Source organism: Acipenser ruthenus, chromosome 1 (assembly GCF_902713425.1).
Source record: "Acipenser ruthenus chromosome 1, fAciRut3.2 maternal haplotype, whole genome shotgun sequence".
Taxonomy (NCBI): Eukaryota; Metazoa; Chordata; class Actinopteri; order Acipenseriformes; family Acipenseridae; genus Acipenser; species Acipenser ruthenus.
Genome location: NC_081189.1, coordinates 30,587,133 through 30,605,138, shown reverse-complemented (window position 1 = coordinate 30,605,138; position 18,006 = coordinate 30,587,133). Strand labels below are relative to the sequence as shown.

At 36.4% G+C, this 18,006-nt stretch overlaps 1 protein-coding gene across 1 annotated transcript; it reads left to right on the top strand.

Annotated features, from left to right (window-relative positions):
- Window positions 1–2,151: 2,151 nt before the first annotated feature.
- On the top strand, window positions 2,152–17,879 carry LOC117421361 (UV excision repair protein RAD23 homolog B-like). Its single transcript, XM_034035667.3, has 10 exons — window positions 2,152–2,397; window positions 5,297–5,378; window positions 6,941–7,020; window positions 8,620–8,840; window positions 9,113–9,168; window positions 9,466–9,593; window positions 13,799–13,946; window positions 15,327–15,454; window positions 16,344–16,493; window positions 17,315–17,879. Exons 1-10 carry the CDS (start codon window positions 2,332–2,334, stop codon window positions 17,426–17,428), a joined length of 1,173 nt encoding a protein of 390 aa, XP_033891558.1. The 5' UTR covers window positions 2,152–2,331; the 3' UTR covers window positions 17,429–17,879.
- Window positions 17,880–18,006: the final 127 nt, after the last annotated feature.

Below are 18,006 nucleotides of genomic sequence, written 5' to 3'. Positions count from 1 at the left end.
ATAAATCAATTGCTGCTACCTGTGTGTTGTTTTTATTTTGAGTATTTGACAAGTTTCCTGACCAATTCATACAGTGCTCTTACACATGATTTATAATAAAATATATAGGAGTACAGCTTTAACTTCTTACCGGTTTAAATAATATCCTACAGTATGTGTTCCCAGAAACTGATATATAACCTGGTAAATAATGGTAAAGCAGAAATACCAATAGAGAGCTATACAGAACCCACAAACAGAAAAATAAATTCTGAAAATGTAGATGGTAAGAAGTATTCCTTTACAATGCTTTAACCATAGCTGTTGGTTAAGTGTATCCCATGGAGCATTGACAATAGGCAGTTGTAACTGAATACCTTGGGAGATTTCACATATTTCTTTCGCGATGCAAGCTACCAATAGTTCTCCTATTGTCCAGTATTGGAGTCAGTGATCTTCACCTGATTCGACCCTACTGTCTGATCATAAGATCTTTCACTGACGTGGTTTAGAATAGTTTACTTTCAGTCTTCCTTATCTACATGTAGTGGGGGCTTGTACACGTCCATTCTGCAATTGTAATTTCATTATCATGTTGTCATTCTATTGGCATATTGTAAGGTCGCGTGTAAAATGAAAGCCGGCTCCACACCTGCAGCAGTTTTGTTCTCGAATTCAGTGGTTTAGCACAAGACAAATAAAAATAAAGGACCAGTGTCTTCCGTGGACCACGCCTAAGTAAAACTAAAAAATAAAAACCTCCCTGTGCTAAATTCAGTGTCCCTCTCGCTCTCACTCTGGCAACCTCAAGCTCTGTCTTGGTCTGTCACTCACTTTTCTTTTAGATGTTTCGTTATCTTCTCTCACAACTCACTCTGTGAGTGCGTGCACGCATGCACGCCTATTGATCTCTTTGCATTAAACCGCGCCCTCCATCCGCCTTCACCAATTGCGGGCATGCTATTCTCCCGCCAACATTCTGCGGTTGCAAATGCATGTCCAGGATTGGTGAGCCCGGACAGACAGGCACGTAGAGAGAGTATATTTGGGCAATAGTAGCATCCAGGTTTATAGAGAAGGAAGGAAGCCGCACCCAGGTTTGTAGGCAGTCCACAGTACCAATACTTTTATTATTACACAGAGATGCTGAGGATCATATATAGCTTTACAGCCATCTAGATTAGTCAACATACATGTTCCACTAGTGTAAATACAACAATAAGCCTTAAAGCCTTTATAATTCTATACCCTTCCCTCCTTGCCAGACGGTATCTGTCTGTCTGCCGACAGTGTTTACACTATGCCAGGGGAAGGGATAAGAACAAAGATTAGACTCTTGGAAAGGTGCTAATAGCTGAATAAGGGGTTAATTACAACTGTCTCACTTCTTTTGGTTGATAGAGCCATATTGATATCCAAACAACCATAAAAACAAAACAAAACAAATTACAAGAAGCAGCTAGACAACACACATTATGTATTTACTCACATGTTTAATCACCCAATATTAGTTTGTTGCACTCTTAAATCAAGAGAGCCATATCATCTGATCTTAGTAACAGTTTGAACACTGCCAGGTCTGAAGTCTACAGGATGCTGAAAGGTCTTATTAAGTATCAGAACCAGATTGCACACCTCATAATCGTAGCTAGTATTTCAGTTGGAAAAAATCAAATCCTACAACTTACTAGGTTTACCACTGACAGGGATGTGTACCACTAACGCAAAATGATCACTGATGCTTTGGGCTGACAATATGCAGTCTGTCGAAGGTGTGCATTGGCTTGTGAAAAGTCAGCTCTGCTTTAATAAATCTATATGTTTCAGTTATTGGTTACACATTGCAGTTTTAAATTTCTTTTTGGCATACCAGTGGTATCATGTTGGTACAGTGGGCAGTGGGGGCTTGGGGATAAAGACATAATGAAGAGTGCTAGTTCATAAAGCACGCTTTTATGTCACACAGTTGAATTGTGGAACATGGGTATTTGAGTTTTCATAAACCACTTTCTCAAATTTGAAAGTGTATATTTGTTACCAGCAGTTGTGCCAGCTTCAAAACTGTTTCAGGGTGATTATGTCGTATTGACATCTGCTTGGATGAGCTACTGAAGGCTGTATTTGTCATCCCAGAATCTGATAAAAACGTTCACGCAAGCGCACGGTTGGAGGTATTTGGCGCATGCGCAGTTTAGGTGCCCAGTTGTGTTTATGCGCTGTAACGAGCTCAGAGTAATGGCGGCGGACAGGCCGTAATGAGCTAGCGAAAATAGTCAGGAAACTAAATAGAGAGCTTTGTCACGAAATTGAGGAAAGATATACTGCAAAAACAACAACTAGATCACCGCAAACATGCAGATCACACTGAAAACCCTACAGCAGCAAACCTTCAAAATTGATATCGACGGAGAGGAGACGGTGAGAAGGGGGGAAGAGGGAGGACACAGTGTAGTTGGTTTGGGGAGGGATGATGATAAGTTAATGTTAACAAAAGAGTCTTTAAAATGCAAAACTTCTGGTCAGCTAATAAGATGTAACAGTTAAGTATTTTGTATTTAAAGCAGGCTTAAATGAGTATTAATTTACTCGTGTCACATGGACGGTCACTGCTTCGTAGTGCTTTTCATCCAGGGAAGCTAACCTGAAAAGCCTACTGTTGCAAATCTTTATGTTTTTACCACATTGTGTTTTTTTATATATAAAGTAGAAATGAAAGCAGAAGAAACGCTTGTTGATGCCTCAGTAAACCGTTTTAGTCACGACTACTACGATATGTTTCTGTACAGTACTAACATTCAATCACAGAAATCGTGACATAAGATAACTGTACATTTGATTTTTTTAGTTGGGAGAAACACATGTTCGTTAAAGTTTGTCATTAAAAAAAAACGGCCTAATTGATTTTTCTCTTGTTTTAAGAATGCATCCGAAGTGTAAATGCACCAGGGGTGCAGCTACGGATATTCTGCCAGGCCTCATATGAATTAGCTAGTCACATGAATCATAATGTTAATTTTCTTTGTATATTTGATTCCAGTAAACCGCTTACAGATGTGAAATACTCATTTAAAAATAAATTCTACATGCTTGGAAGGAGTGGTGGTGAAGTTTAGGCTATATCATAAACTAATACCTTGAGCTTTCATTGTTGTTTTGGAAACTGCTATAATTAAGCCTGCTTTAAAGGCTATGGCTATTTTGTATACTCAGATAAATACAACTATTATTATTTATTATTATTATTATTATTATTATTATTATTATTATTATTATTATTATTATTATTATTTATTTCTTAGCAGACGCCCTTATCCAGGGCGACTTACAATCGTAAGCAAATACATTTCAAGTATCACATTTCAACTGTTATATCGAAGTTAAAATAAATCCAGTAAACTGACCTAAAATTTAGCTGCAAAGGCATACAGCTCAGGTAGCACATTGCCTATTTATTGTTTGATATTATTATTATTATTATTATTATTTAAAAAGTGCATTTTAAATGTAACTGGCATTGCTTCCCAATACACTAGCGTACTGTATTTGTGAAGTCTGGGCATGTGTTTATTCTGAAAGATGGCAAAATCTGTTCTGGAACCTATAAGGTTGTCAAGAGAAGTAATTTAGGCCTATTGTTTGGTGATAAAGGCACGTTTTATTTCTATTAATCTTTCCAGCTAGTGTAGCAGGTAATCTACAAAAAGGAACAACAGCTATGCTGAGCTCCACTGTATTGTGAGGGCAGTGATATTTAATGAATTAAAGGGTGGGCTCAATAAATTGCTTTCCGTTCAAATACAATATATATGTGCAAGCGACACAATAAATCAAATGGTTTTCCTTGTGATGTCTGTCCAAATGTTAAAGAACAATTAAATGGCCAATTTGAATATGGTATATATCTTGCTGACACACAGGCATGTTGTACCGTATAAACTAAACATTCAGAAAGTGCTTCAAGAGCTTATCAGTTTTACACCAGGAGATTAAAATCCTTGATCTTGTGCAATTGCACTCTTGTGTACAGTGAACCACACTATTCCATTCATGTACACAGTCTGTGGCTCCCTTTTCATTTATTTGATGATGGTGCTGTATACCCATTGCCAGGAATACGGCAGACGTGGATTCTATTTTTGAGAAAGATGTGTATGATGTAACTGGATCAAACCCAGGTCCTGTTGGCTGCAGTCATGACACTCTGCCAATTGAGCAAGGGGTCATTTGGATGCCTGGATTCATGCCTGGTCACTTCCGTACTAAAGCACTGTTGAGTACACAGCTGTTGTGTCTGCTTTCGCTGCAATATGTATGGCAGTATCACAGAAAGCAGCAATCAAAGGTGGTAAGATTTAGAGATAGTCAGCGATTGAGATCTATGATCCAAGGAACACAGCCTGTCCTGGTATTAATACAGAGGCTGGGAGTTGTTAATCAGTTTTAAAAGTACCTTTTCAACCAGAAACTTGGTTAGTTTGCATATCCCATAAAGCAAACTTTTTTTTATTTTGTTTTTCTACATTTAAAAATTGGACTCTGGGGAATGGGTTACCTCTGAGTAATTTATCTGTGAATTCACTTAAACTTTCCCAAGGGTTATAATTGTTTGTATTGGCAAAACATTTTCACTATGTACAAAAGGAAAAGCAGACTAAATTCTGAAATACTGTGTAATCAATTTTGAATTAGATTCTGGCAGCTATCCCTACATTGTGGTTGCAGATCTATCTATCCGTGCATGTCATTTTGATTTTCGCTAGGACGCAAACAATGAAACATTAAATTCAGAACTTTGATATTTGGTCAAGACATATCGCAAGGGGGGGGGGGGGGGGTAAATATAAGTTTTATAAAATATTATCCATGAAATGTGGAAGGATAGGCACTATACAATGCTCAGTGCAGCTGCTACATTTGTCACCAGCAGGGCTTACATCTACCAAACTTTCCTCTGGTACAGCCACCTACTGTCTTGCAATCCATCCTGTTTTGTTGGACCACTGTGGCTAAGTAACTTTATAATTGCCTTGAATCCATAGTACGTGCCCAACTTCTGGTTTGGGCCAGCTTTAATGTAACCTGAACTAGTTCCATACATTTTTTCCATTATCATTAGGTCTCAAATGTGCAGTTTTGAAAGAAACACATGTTACAGCAAATGTTTTCATTTTAAATCCTGATATCTGCTACTATATTCCATTAAAGAAATCTTACAAGCCGTGTTTGACTGTCTTGCACTTCCTGGGTCACCTCAACCAAAGCTGCTTCCCCTTTTGACTGACATGCTTGTGTTTGTTTTCTATCTTATTTTTATTAGGTAAAGGCACTAAAGGAAAAAATTGAAACAGAAAAGGGAAAAGATGGTTTTCCAGTAGCTGGACAAAAACTGATATATGCAGGTATGTAAAAAAAAAAAAAAAAAAAAAAAATTTCTCAGTATTTAGGATGAACATGGTCTTTTCATGTTTGGATATCTGTTTAAGATTCAGACAAGTATTTGAATTGTCATTCATTTGCAAAACTTTATCAAAGCCATTATATGTAACACTGTATTAAAGTTAGAAAATATTCCAGAATAGGATGTAAAGGCCTTATTTTACACTAGTGAATTAACAACAAAACAAAGGATGCCATACCGTAGTTACGGTTTCAAAAACATTCTTGTCTCTTTCAGGTAAAAACAGTATTTTTTTATTTTAATCCCTGCCATTACCGTGTCTTCGCAATAGACCATAGACAAAGTGGCCACAGACACATTTTCATAATAACGTTACTTTTTAACTTTCAACACTTCAAATAAAATAAATGTGGAAAAGGAGCCGTTGTACAATAAAAAATACAATATTTACCCCTCATAACAAATTATAATTGCATCATGAAAGAAAACTAAAATGTTGATCACTGTACGGGTCATTTCTTTTGCAAATTTAGTGACATAACTGACTTGTATCATTTTGCAGACAGAAACGAACCCTGATTGATTCGCTTCCCAAATATAAAGCAGCACCGGGAACGTCACATATATGTAGAGATCACTATTTGGTAGCTAGTGTTGCATGCACAGCCTAATCTGGATGCTGTTTAAAATGCTGCCGTTTTTTGACATCGAAGATTAAACGGGGGACAAAGAGTGGCGCATATATATATATATATATTATTGGTGCAAGGCAAAACGTTGTGATACTTAATTCTCATTTCTATCAATTGTGTAATCTCTAGTGGCAAGGACATGTTTGTTTTTTTGTATTTATGTTTTTCCGGTGTATGATGTATATTTCATTTAAATATAAGTTAATGTTAGTTATAGATTTTTCTTTCTTACATTATGTAGTTGCTGTCAACTTTACTACAAAGACCTCTTCTTTTTTAAGTTTGTTTTTGAAGTTTTAAAAAAAGAGAAAAAAGGTGATTCATTTTTACAGCATTGAAAGCAACATTCCTCTGGTTTGGAAAGTGCATGAATTATGAAGTGCATGGATGACATTGTCATTGACCATCATCCTTCATTTGGGTAGAAGTATTTTCATTATTGTGGCCACAATGGTTGCCCTGCGAACACTCACACGTGCAGTCCGAAGCCATCTCTGTTGTCTAGTAATAGTACCGTTTTGTGTTGTCTGGAGTGATATCAACATCACAGAAGTTGCTCTGCAGTTGGCAGCAAGTTAAAGAAGATCCATTCTAGCTAAAGTAAACCAATTTCTGGGAAGGTGTCTCTTTCATTTGTAGCTGATGATACAACAATCAGAAGTAGGGCTGTGTGACTCATTCATCTCCACGTGGTGAGAATAGGTTGACTCATTCAGCTTGCAGTAATTGGGCTCATTATCTTTGAAAAATTAATGAAGTATTCTGAGTTGTTGTTAACAAATAGTGGAGCAAAATGTTAATATGACCAAATGATGACAAACGCTAAATAATTCAGGGTTTGCTTGACTACTATCCTTTTTCTTTTCTTCAGGTAAAATCCTGAATGATGACACAGCTCTCAAAGAGTATAAAATAGATGAGAAGAACTTTGTGGTGGTCATGGTGACAAAGGTAAGAGCAAGGTGGCCTGTATCACATATTGATGATTATTTTGGAATTGGAAGGCACTAGATGTGATAGTCTAGTGCTGTGCAGTTACAGTTGATCAGCATTATACCATTGTTACATTAGTGAAAGCCTTCACTTGTTGGTATTAACCCCTTTGCAGCCTCCTCCTGGCTATGTTCGAGTCCCCTGGTGGTCTTTGGGTAGCATGTTCTATTTTGCGCTATGTGTCCCTTGGTTATTTAACAACAGCATTCCGTCATTAAACTGCACCAAACTTCATATAGAGACAGTCAAGCCCTTTGTGAACCTGGCAGACTTGTCTCTGTTTACTTATGCAGCTTGATTGACATGCTGTTAGTTTTGATTGGTGGTGCAACTGTCACTTTTGCACACCCACATTCCCAGGTCGCCTGCACAGTATTTATTTTTTTGGCCCAACAAAAACTTTGTATTTTCTATTTCGAAACATCTAATACATGCAAGTAATTTTATTTTGTGATATTCTAAACTTCAGAAATCTGTTTATTTCAAAGTATATCTCTTTTATAAACGGTAACATCCCACATTGTCATTTCTGTTTATTTACTGTATATATTCTTTGTTTATTATGTTATATTATGTAATCTGTGAAAATAGTTACTATTTGATTTCATACTGGTATTTAAAAAAAAATGTATTCATTGTTAGTGAGTGACAATCTACGGACATATACATGTCAAACGCAGATAGAATGGATGGACATATAATGTAATAATAAAATGTAAATATAACTATGAATGTGTTTGCTTAATGTAAGGGGTGACTTTTTTTTTTTTTTTTTTACTTAAGCTCATTTTATCAGTTAATGTTTGTATTGTTATGCAAATTATTGAATTTTTCATTGTAAGTGTTTACTATTTTACCATGTGGTGAAGTTGGTTATGTTGAGTGTAAAAACTATAGGTTTAGTAATTTTAAATTGAGAAATAAAATCCCTTTAGCTTATCCCAGGGTACCTAATGTAACAGTTTATTTAAAAAAAAAAAAAAAAAAAAGTTATGATGTTGAAACAATACTTCCAAAAGATAGAATATATACAAAAATTAATGTTTTTAAATATTTTCACTTTTTAAATATTTTGATCTTTTAAAAAAAAAAAAAAAAATACAGCATTTTGTAGGATGAACATACAAGTCTTCTGGCAAGGGACTGGCAATAAAAAAAATAATCTACTCCCTCAACTTTTCTTTTTTTTTTATAGCCCTTTAAAGACATGCTAAATGCTAAGAATTTGGTAATTAAATCAAATAAAATAGTGATTCTTGCCTGTCATCTCCAAAAAGACACTGCTGATAAAATTCTCAAAAAGATTCTTAATGTGGTCTATCTCAGCAAGTATATACACTGATATCCCAATTCTGTTGTTCATGGATATTTGAACATACATAATTTAGAGACTTACGTGGTTACCAAAAACATTGATGTCAGAATTGTAGTGTACAAAGTTTGTGGGTTGCTGGTGGATCAAAAGCCATTCATTAAGTCAAAGGGTTTAACTTTTTAAATAAGGCTATTTAATATTCAGATGTCACTGATGAAAAATTTTATGTTCTACTTATTTAGCCTAAAGCAGCCCCTACAGCTGCCCAGCCTGCCACTGCCACAAGCACCACAGCTTCCAGCACTACGTCTTCAACCTCTGCTCCAGCACCAACCCCAGCGACACCAGCAGCTCCTGCTGCATCTGAAACTGCACCGGCCAGTGTTGCAAAAGAGGAGAAACCCACCGAGAAGGGAGATAGCAAACCTGCTACAACTGCAGCACCTGCAACATCTCCTCTTGGGTATATAGCCTCTATTTTCTATGCCTTTGAAGTGTCCCCAAATGAATTTGATCTGTAACCTTGTTTTGTTTCATCAGTACATAAAACATCTTGGTAAGTGATTATTTTACTGAAATAGTTTGGTTCTACTTCTGAAGCTCCCTATTAATTTAAAGAATCTATCTGCTAAGGTTGGGATTGCAAGAGGTTTAGTGCCCAGTTTACACAGAGAACACAGCAAAACTAGATGTTTAGCTATCTGTAAACTCATACTGGATTTTCTTCTTTTGTAGTACATCAAGTCTGTCTGCAAATGTAAACATTTTTGAAGAGGCTACTTCTGCACTTGGTAAGATGTGTGATCTGTTTTCCCATTTGAGTGCTTAATGTACAGTATGTGTTGTGATCTGATATTAAATGTTTTCAAACCTTCTGTAAGATCTGTTCGCTCCATTAGCAAAAAAAAAGTTACACTAATTGTTGTAGGAAAGTGGCCAAAAACAAGAGATTTTCTATACATTGGTATAGTTAAATTGTTACTAGCATGAAGTTGGTTTAATAAAACTTTAGATTGTGGTTCAATGCACATTTAATCTTATTTTCTGTTTACATAATTGATTTAATATTGGTGTTTTTATATATGCAGTGACGGGGCAGTCCTATGAAAACATGGTGTCAGAGATCATGTCGATGGGCTATGAAAGAGAGCAGGTTGTTGCAGCATTGAGAGCCAGCTTTAACAATCCTGACAGAGCAGTTGAATACCTCCTAACGGTAGGTGATTCTAATCAGCTCTTATAAATGGTACTGGTGAAGGATCAAGAATATGTATGTAGCACATACATTTTTATATACACGTAAGATGAATGCAGGTCATGATCAACTTTTTTTATACTGATGGCGCCACTTTTATATTTACGTATTAACCCTTTGCGGTCCTATGTCGGACCTGGTCCGACATTGCAATTATTCCTATCCGGTCCAATGTCGAACCTGTCCGACATCATCAAAAAGACGCAAAAAACGGGTTTCTAGTCGTTTTTTCTCCGGAAAAAGCCGAGAAAACCATTCAATGGTCGAGTGGGAGCGACAGGAGCCGAGACAAGCCGAAAAAACAAAAAAAAACAAAACAGGACGTATCTCATGAATAGTCATACTTGCCCCTGGCATCAGATAACGGCGGCCATAAGGAAACATGCTGGCTGCTAGTGCATCAGCGCTCAGAGAATATCACGGGCATTTGCAGAGCTTTTTTCAGATGTTATAGTAATAAAATAATGACTCGGATCGCATTATTGAAGCGTTTGGTGATAAAACGAGTGATCAGGAGATGATTGATCGGTATGTACGACTATTATTATTATTATTATTATTATTATTTATTTATTTCTTAGCATATGTGAAAGCTATAGCGAACGAAAGGGTGGGGCGGGGCTGGAGATGCCTAGTGAGTGCTTTGTTGATATGTAGGACCTTTTAAACCCGTTTGACTGTGGGGGGAAAAAAAAAACTTTTAAACAGCGCGTCTAAAATTAACTGCGCGTGTGAAAATAAATTGGACCTGACGCGTCTGACACGCACTTAATAAATGGACTGCAAAGGGTTAATATACCTGTTTCTCTTGCAAGGAGAGTTTTATAACAAAAGACTCTTGGGTAGCTCTTAAGGCTTTTGTATTACTGTTCCTTTAAGGTATAATACCCTCTGTTTACCAATGGACCTCTGGCACGTGTCATTCACACATGCTGGTACCAGCTGAACAGTACAGATGGAAACTGATTAATGCACATTTTATTGTCAAACAGCAAATTCAACTCTTAGCAGGACAGAAGAGATTCAGTTTTACTCAATTTTATACTCTCCTTGTAAGAATTCAAATCAATTGATACCTGTTAAGCCATTCGTGTATCTCACTTAGGGATGTCACGGTATAAAATTGACGGTATGGTAACCGTCAAAATATACCGCGGTTATCATCATACCGCGGTATGTCACTTTTTTTGTAATGCGTTTTTAAATGGCTATTTTAAAGAAATACTCAAGTCATTTTTTAACAAAAAAATAACTTTGAAGTTTTAAAACAAATTTTAATGTTAAATTGCTGTAGTTAAATTTCTGCTACAAAACTTGTTGAGAAAATAAAAAGTTTCCATCAATTTGAAAAACAAAATATTACTGCAGAATGTTTATTATACCACACTAATGAACTGGTCTGGCTTTGAAATCTCCATTTGCAAATGAAAAAGGTGCTATACATTGTACAACAAATTAGAGGCAGGGGGTTGTTTTAATAAATTTGCACACACCTGCATACATAATGGAATATTGAACGTGTAAATAAATTGAAAAATATGTTAATGTACAGCAAGTTATTTTAACAAGAAGGAAGTTCGCTAGTCAGTGTACTGTTAACAGCAACACGACTACATACTTATTTTATTACAGTATCTGAGTTAAACGGAACAGCAAGGCGGACGTGTTGCAGATATGAAGATTTACATTTTAAATCAGCAGTGTCAGACATTGTCTAGAATCTACATAAGAAAATTCACAATTCAAATTTCCTCTTGTGGAGGTATTTAATCACAATGCATACTGTATGTTCTACTTGGTAAAGATTCTAGTGATTCCACTAAAAGCAAGTTAAAAAAAAAAAAAAACATGGTGAAATTGTGCTTTCTGTGTGCCAACACACTGATTTTCAAGAGGCAAAATGAAAACTAGGTTGCGAAGGGGGGTAGGGTATCTACAGTAATACAGTACAGTTTAAACATGCTATGTAAAAACAGAATTTGATTTATATTTTCCCAGGACATTTGGCAGTTTAAAAAATATACATAATAGTAAAGTTGCATTTTTACTGTTCATAAGCCACTTCTCTCACGTGATTTTTTAAGAATATATTCTGTGGTAGAAAGGTATAATCTTTATGCAGCTGTATTTTCTTTGATGTAGTAGCAATACGTATTCTATACATGTCACAGTATTTATAAATGACAGTATAGAAACTACCATGCAAATGAAACCACTGCATAAATGAGGCGTGAAGTAAATAAAAGCACAAATTACTATACTTTCTTCAAATTAGTGTGTTTTATTTTCCTGGCGGTATCTGCTGTTTGCACAAAATCTCACCCGGGGTTTATGCTTTAATGTAAGTTTATGCACATGCTGCCGGAGCCCCTGAGTCTCTCAGCTACTACTGCTACGACAACATAGTAAAATATTTTTATTCTCGATTGTTTTAAATGTGGCATTCTATAAGTTAGAGGTTTATTTTTAAGGTTTGCCATCCGACATCAGTTAGCAAAAGCATAATACAGTAAATACTGTCTCTCGCAGCAGGTGCTGATATGATCAGCGATAGTTTGAAACCATGAACGCCCACCCTTGCATAGTATTGCTTAGTGCCAATTGGTTGAAATGCTAAATGCCAGCACCCGCACGGCAATTGGCTGAAACAGTTGCTGCATCTCTGTCTTGCTCATTCATAAACTAAAATTATCGGGAAACGAACAAAACTCCAAAATGCCAGTGCGGTTCACCGCTGGACAAACGGTGAATACAAAAACGCGCCGATACCGTGAACTCTGTAATCATGGTACAAAAAAATGGTTGCGGTTTCAAAACCGTGGCAGTTTATACTGCGGTTTACCGTAAAACCGATATACCATGACATCCCTAATCTCAATCACGTTTTAGTAATTAAAAAATATCTAGTAGTCTACATGTGTTCATGCTGACTGTTATTTATTCAGTAACCTTTTCACAGTGTGGTTTTATTCAAAGCCTGCTTTCTGACTTTGTTAGAGAAAAGAGCACCTTGCCTATGTTATTATAATATGCTGAAAGTAATCGAACTGCATCCAGTTGTTTGATTTCTTCATCTCGTCATTCAACAGCAAACACTATTCTCTTTTTATTTTATTTTTTTGCTTTATTTACTGTACTAAATTAATAGGTAGATTGAATGTATAGGACAGCGAGGAAGTACTTCATCTACATTGATGGAGGGAGTGTACTAGAACAGAGATCTTTTGTCAAGCAGAAAAAAGATAAAATATGTGAACTGTATTTATGTATTTTCCGTCGGTGATTTGGAACTGTGATTAAACTTGGTTTGAACGTTAACATTCACGGTCCATTACCAGAGATTAAGCCTCCCATATTGATCAATCAGGTTAAAGGAAATCTCTGATCCATGTTTCTAGTAATTTTATAATGCCCCAATGTTGATAAAGCAACTACAATATAGTAAACACACTCCATCCGAGATGATATTTTCACATATCTGATGGACTCCTGTAATTAGTTGCATCGGTTATGATAGGTTCTACTGTTATTCCCAAATAAATATTTAAAACACAAGTAAATCACTTGACCTGCCCCTTCTTTATTTGCAGACCAGTCTTATTTTTAGGCTGCAGTGCCATCGGTGTAACATTCTACTATTTCTTCCACTCTTGATACTTAATACTTAAGCTAAAATTTACATTTCCTTGCGCAGCATAGTCAGTGTAGCCTCATTTCCCCTCTCTGTTCCAGCTGCAATCTGAACCAGATTAACCTCTAACCCCTTTTGAAGCATTAGTATAAATTGGAGTGTGAAGGAAGAAAGTCTTGTTTTGATATACTGCTGTTAGCATGGATACAGAATCTAATATGGCAGCCTGTATTTTTGTTTGATGAGAATTATCATATGTCATCAGTCATGAAGTGTTTTGTTTTAAGTAGACCCAAATAACCCTCAGTTTCAATGCAGCATACTCCTCCTCCCCATCTTTTTTGCCCAGTTTGTGCATTTTGGCTTATTGAATCACTCTTTCAATCTGAGGGTCACGGTCCAAATAAAACAAATTGTTTCATAATGGTATCTAGGAATTTTCTTTGGGTCTTGTAATCCGTATTGTTCAAAATTGTTGGCACAAAAAGTGCAGAGTTTGTGACTTGGCGTGTTTTACATCGGATTCCCCTCCCAGGGTATTCCAGTGGAGAGAGAGAGTCATTCAATTGCTGATCCTGTTGTGCCACAAGCAGGCAGTACCCCTCCTGCTGCTACTACAGGGCCATCATTAACTCCCACTTCAGGTTTGACACAACCTGCTGCATCAGCCACAGTCCCTGGAGGTAAGTAGCAAGAGCAATAGGTAACCCAAGACATTTATCCTGGTTTTCCATCAAAGCACAAGCTTCACCCAAGTGCTAGACTATATATAAATTATTGTAGTTCAATTAAATATTTGTCTAAGGACCCATATGCAAGAAAGAGTGCTCTGGGCATTCAGTAATTTGAGACAACTATGTAAGGATATTCAAGATGTAGTTACCCACTTGACTTTGGATACAGATTATGATTGTAGATTGTTGCCATGTAAGCCCATAAGAAATAAATCAGTGTTTTCTTTTCTCCACTAGATGCCACTGTGTTCTTAATATTCAAGTGTTAATTTCTGACCCTAGTCTCTTGTGTGTGGGTATTTAACAACATGACCTATTTATGTATTGGTGTGCTACACTGAGCTGGGGTGTGATGTCAATAGGCACTTTGACAGCTAGAGTGACTATAGACCCAAGGGTTTAATAAAATATTTTATTGCAATAGTTAGTAGTTGAAGAATGCCTCCTAGTTGTATAGTGGCAAGCAGGTTTTGTGGGTGTTCATTTTGAGAATGTAAACAAACTATTATCAGTATGGTCAGTTTGAGTAAGTATAAAGTATACAGAAGGACAAACTATCAATGAATGTGGAAAATGCAACTCCTGATTTTTAAAAATCAAAGGCTTGTATAAGAATGCTGAAATGAATCCTCTAAAAGTGCTGACATGTTAATCTATGTAGGACACTTCTCATAAAGCGTGTATTAAATAGTTTTACAAGTTTTTGAATGGCGCCACTTAAGGTGTAACATTTGCTGTTACCTTTATTTTGAAGGACAATTAAAGATGGAGCCCTGATAGATGAAACTGAAATTAAAGCTTCCAATATGAAAGTCCCCTTCAGCTCAATTACAATTTAAACTTGTTCTTGAGGAAGTTAAGGAGTTTTAGTTGTACTCTTTAGTATGCTGTTCAGAACACGGAAGTATGTTTATTAGACAGTTGACTTCTAAAACTAGTTTTATACTAGTTTCTTAGCTTCAGTTTCTGTTCTGGTACAAGAATTACATTTGTGTGATGCTTTCACCCTCAATTCAAGCAGAAGTCAACTGATTTTTTAAGATGAAGTTTTGTAACAGGCAGAATATGAGAGACTGAAAGAGTTTTAATCTTTAGAAAAGAGTTCATCATAAATGTACACACAACCCGTTACAATGGAGTAAACCCCTATAATGTTTGGATTGCCCTGAGTGGATGTGGACTGGGACGGGAACAGGAACGGCCCAAGAACAACATTGATGATAATGGTCAAGCATTATTTTTATCATAAATGATTGTTTTGACTAATTATTTGGTTCCAACCCACCAAACTGAACTTGATTTACTTTGGTACCACCGGTTTCTTTTTAGCCAACCCCCTTGAGTTCTTGAGGAATCAGCCTCAGTTCCAGCAGATGCGACAGATTATTCAACAGAACCCATCCCTCCTACCAGCCTTATTGCAACAGATAGGGAGAGAGAACCCACAGTTGCTGCAGGTAATTTTTTTTTTCTTTTATTGAGGCCAAAATATAAACTGAATACTGATGGTTTACCTTATTTTTTATATTTCATTTTTACGCTCAGTTTTTATTGAAAATGTGTTTTGTTAATAAACCGTTCTGTAGATGTGTGATGGCGGATTTGAAAAGTTAAGCTCAACTACTACTGTGCAACCTGCCGTATGAAATAAGTGTTTGGCATTCAGATTAGTCAAGCTAATCATAGCCTGTGCTCATATACTTGTGACTATGTCCCTTGTGACATATTTGGCCTCTAAGACAAGCTATAGGAGGCTGTGTGGTCCAGTGGTAAAAGAAAAGGGCATGTAACCAGGAGGTCCCCGGTTCAAATCCCACCTCAGCCACTGACTCATTGTGTGACCCTGAGCAAGTCACTTAACCTCCTTGTGCTCCATCTTTCGAGTGAGACGTAGTTGTAAGTGACTCGGCAGCTGATGCATAGTTCACACACCCTAGTCTCTGTAAGTCACCTTGGATAAAGGCGTCTGCTAAATAAACAAATAATAATAATATGTGGCCCAAAACTCAGATTCAGGTTTATGTTCGGAACCCAGATAGAACTGAATAATTTTTTCAATTTTCAGAAATTAGGAATTACTGGGAAATAAGTTTTCTTTTTTATTACAGGATGCGCAGTAAATGCCATGTGCGAGCTATTCCCCTTTGTTTTCTATGGTTATCGCTAGCAACTAAAGAACTGTTGTATTATCCTTTCTGTTATAGCAAAATCTAAGTCAAATTATCAATTTTATTGTATATTACAGGCTGAAAACTAATGTTCAAGAAAATCGATTGAATAATGGAAGTGGATTAAGTGCCTCTGTAGAGCAGTACTGGTTATTTTGTTGGTGGTGTGTTTTTTTAGCAAATCAGCAGTCACCAGGAGCAGTTTATTCAGATGCTCAATGAGCCAGCACAGGAAGCAGCTGGACAAGGAGGAGGGCTGGCAGAAGCGGGAGGTGGACCGATGAACTACATTCAAGTAACGCCTCAGGAAAAAGAAGCTATTGAACGGGTATACTTTTCTCTCTCTGTTAGCTTTGTGGTTTTATTTTGTTTGTGTTTTTTTGTTGTAAACCTCTACCCAAGAGCACCCATTATAATCCTCATCATTCTTAATTCAGAGTAAGTTCTTTTTAAGTATGTTTTTGAGAGGGAGAAACACTGATTAAGTGCTAATCTCCCTGATTGCCAGGAACAAGTTTTAATGGATTGCAGGAGGACCCTGATGCATAAGGACTGATCTGCAGCAGGCTAAAGCATGTGTATTGGGGTTAGACTGTATTTCAACATATAAATTAGTACTTTTGTTTGTTTGAAATGAACGATTTAGCACTGCTTCCAGAGCTTAGGTTTGCCGTCATCTGGTAATCCTTTTCTTTTTTTTTTTTAAAACAAGTAAAACTTTGCAAGAGTGCACCCATACTTTTGCTTAGAAAAGAGGGTCATAGAAAATAAGAGAATTTCAGGTAACCAGATGAAGATTACTAGATAAGCATGGGGGAGATCTGTTTTAATAGTCTAAACCGCATCTGATTACTTTTTTCCTACATTAATCCCATTGGTTTCAGTCAAGGGTAATTGTTTTTGACCCATATTGATATAATGCAATAAAACAGTGGAAATTCTAGAAAAGCCACAATGTGTCACTCAGGGGCTCCAGTAACTTTGTGAAGCTTCATTTCTGCAAGGCTATAATACCCTGCCCCCCCTTTCATATTCAGAAATTCAAGGTTGAACCCACCACATTGAAATTAGACAAAAACCCATACCTTTAATAGGCAAGTAATAGAAGGGTTTTGTGGGTTTTGATTATTTTTATTTTTCCTCTTTCAGCTAAAAGCATTAGGATTCCCTGAAGGACTTGTTATTCAGGCTTACTTCGCTTGTGAGAAGAATGAAAACTTGGCGGCAAACTTTCTTCTACAGCAGAACTTTGATGATGACTAAGTGGAGAGACATCAGCTCTTTGCTTCAAACTTTTCCTTTCTGATTTAATGTTGTATTGAAAATACAGGCCTTTACTTTTCCTAGAATTACAATACATCTTCATGGTAACACTGGATGAACAATTCAATGAAAATAATTAAACTGTTTCTGAGCAGCTGTAATGATAATACAGTATTGCTGTTTCAGAAACAGGAAATGAGTGTGCAACCTGTTCATTATTCACATAGCTGACACAAAAATTATTGTTTTCATCAAAATGAAAGTAATGCTGTTTTAAAAGGTCGATCACTGAATATGTGATGCCCTGTTTGTTGGTTGCAAGTTATTGTACAATGGCATACACATACAAGTCCTGTTCCTGTTTACATATTTTATTTTGGTTAAATGCTAGGGATCCCAGTACTGTTTACTCCAATGAAATCAAATGAGAGTAAAAAGATTTTAAAACAAACGTGGCCTGTATTAATTTTCTGAATGTGTGAAATGGTTTTAATTTCAGTGGTTTATTATTATTATTTATGTGTTTGAAATGCAGTGGCTGTAAATCCATTCTACCACTTCCTATTGTTTCTATGTGG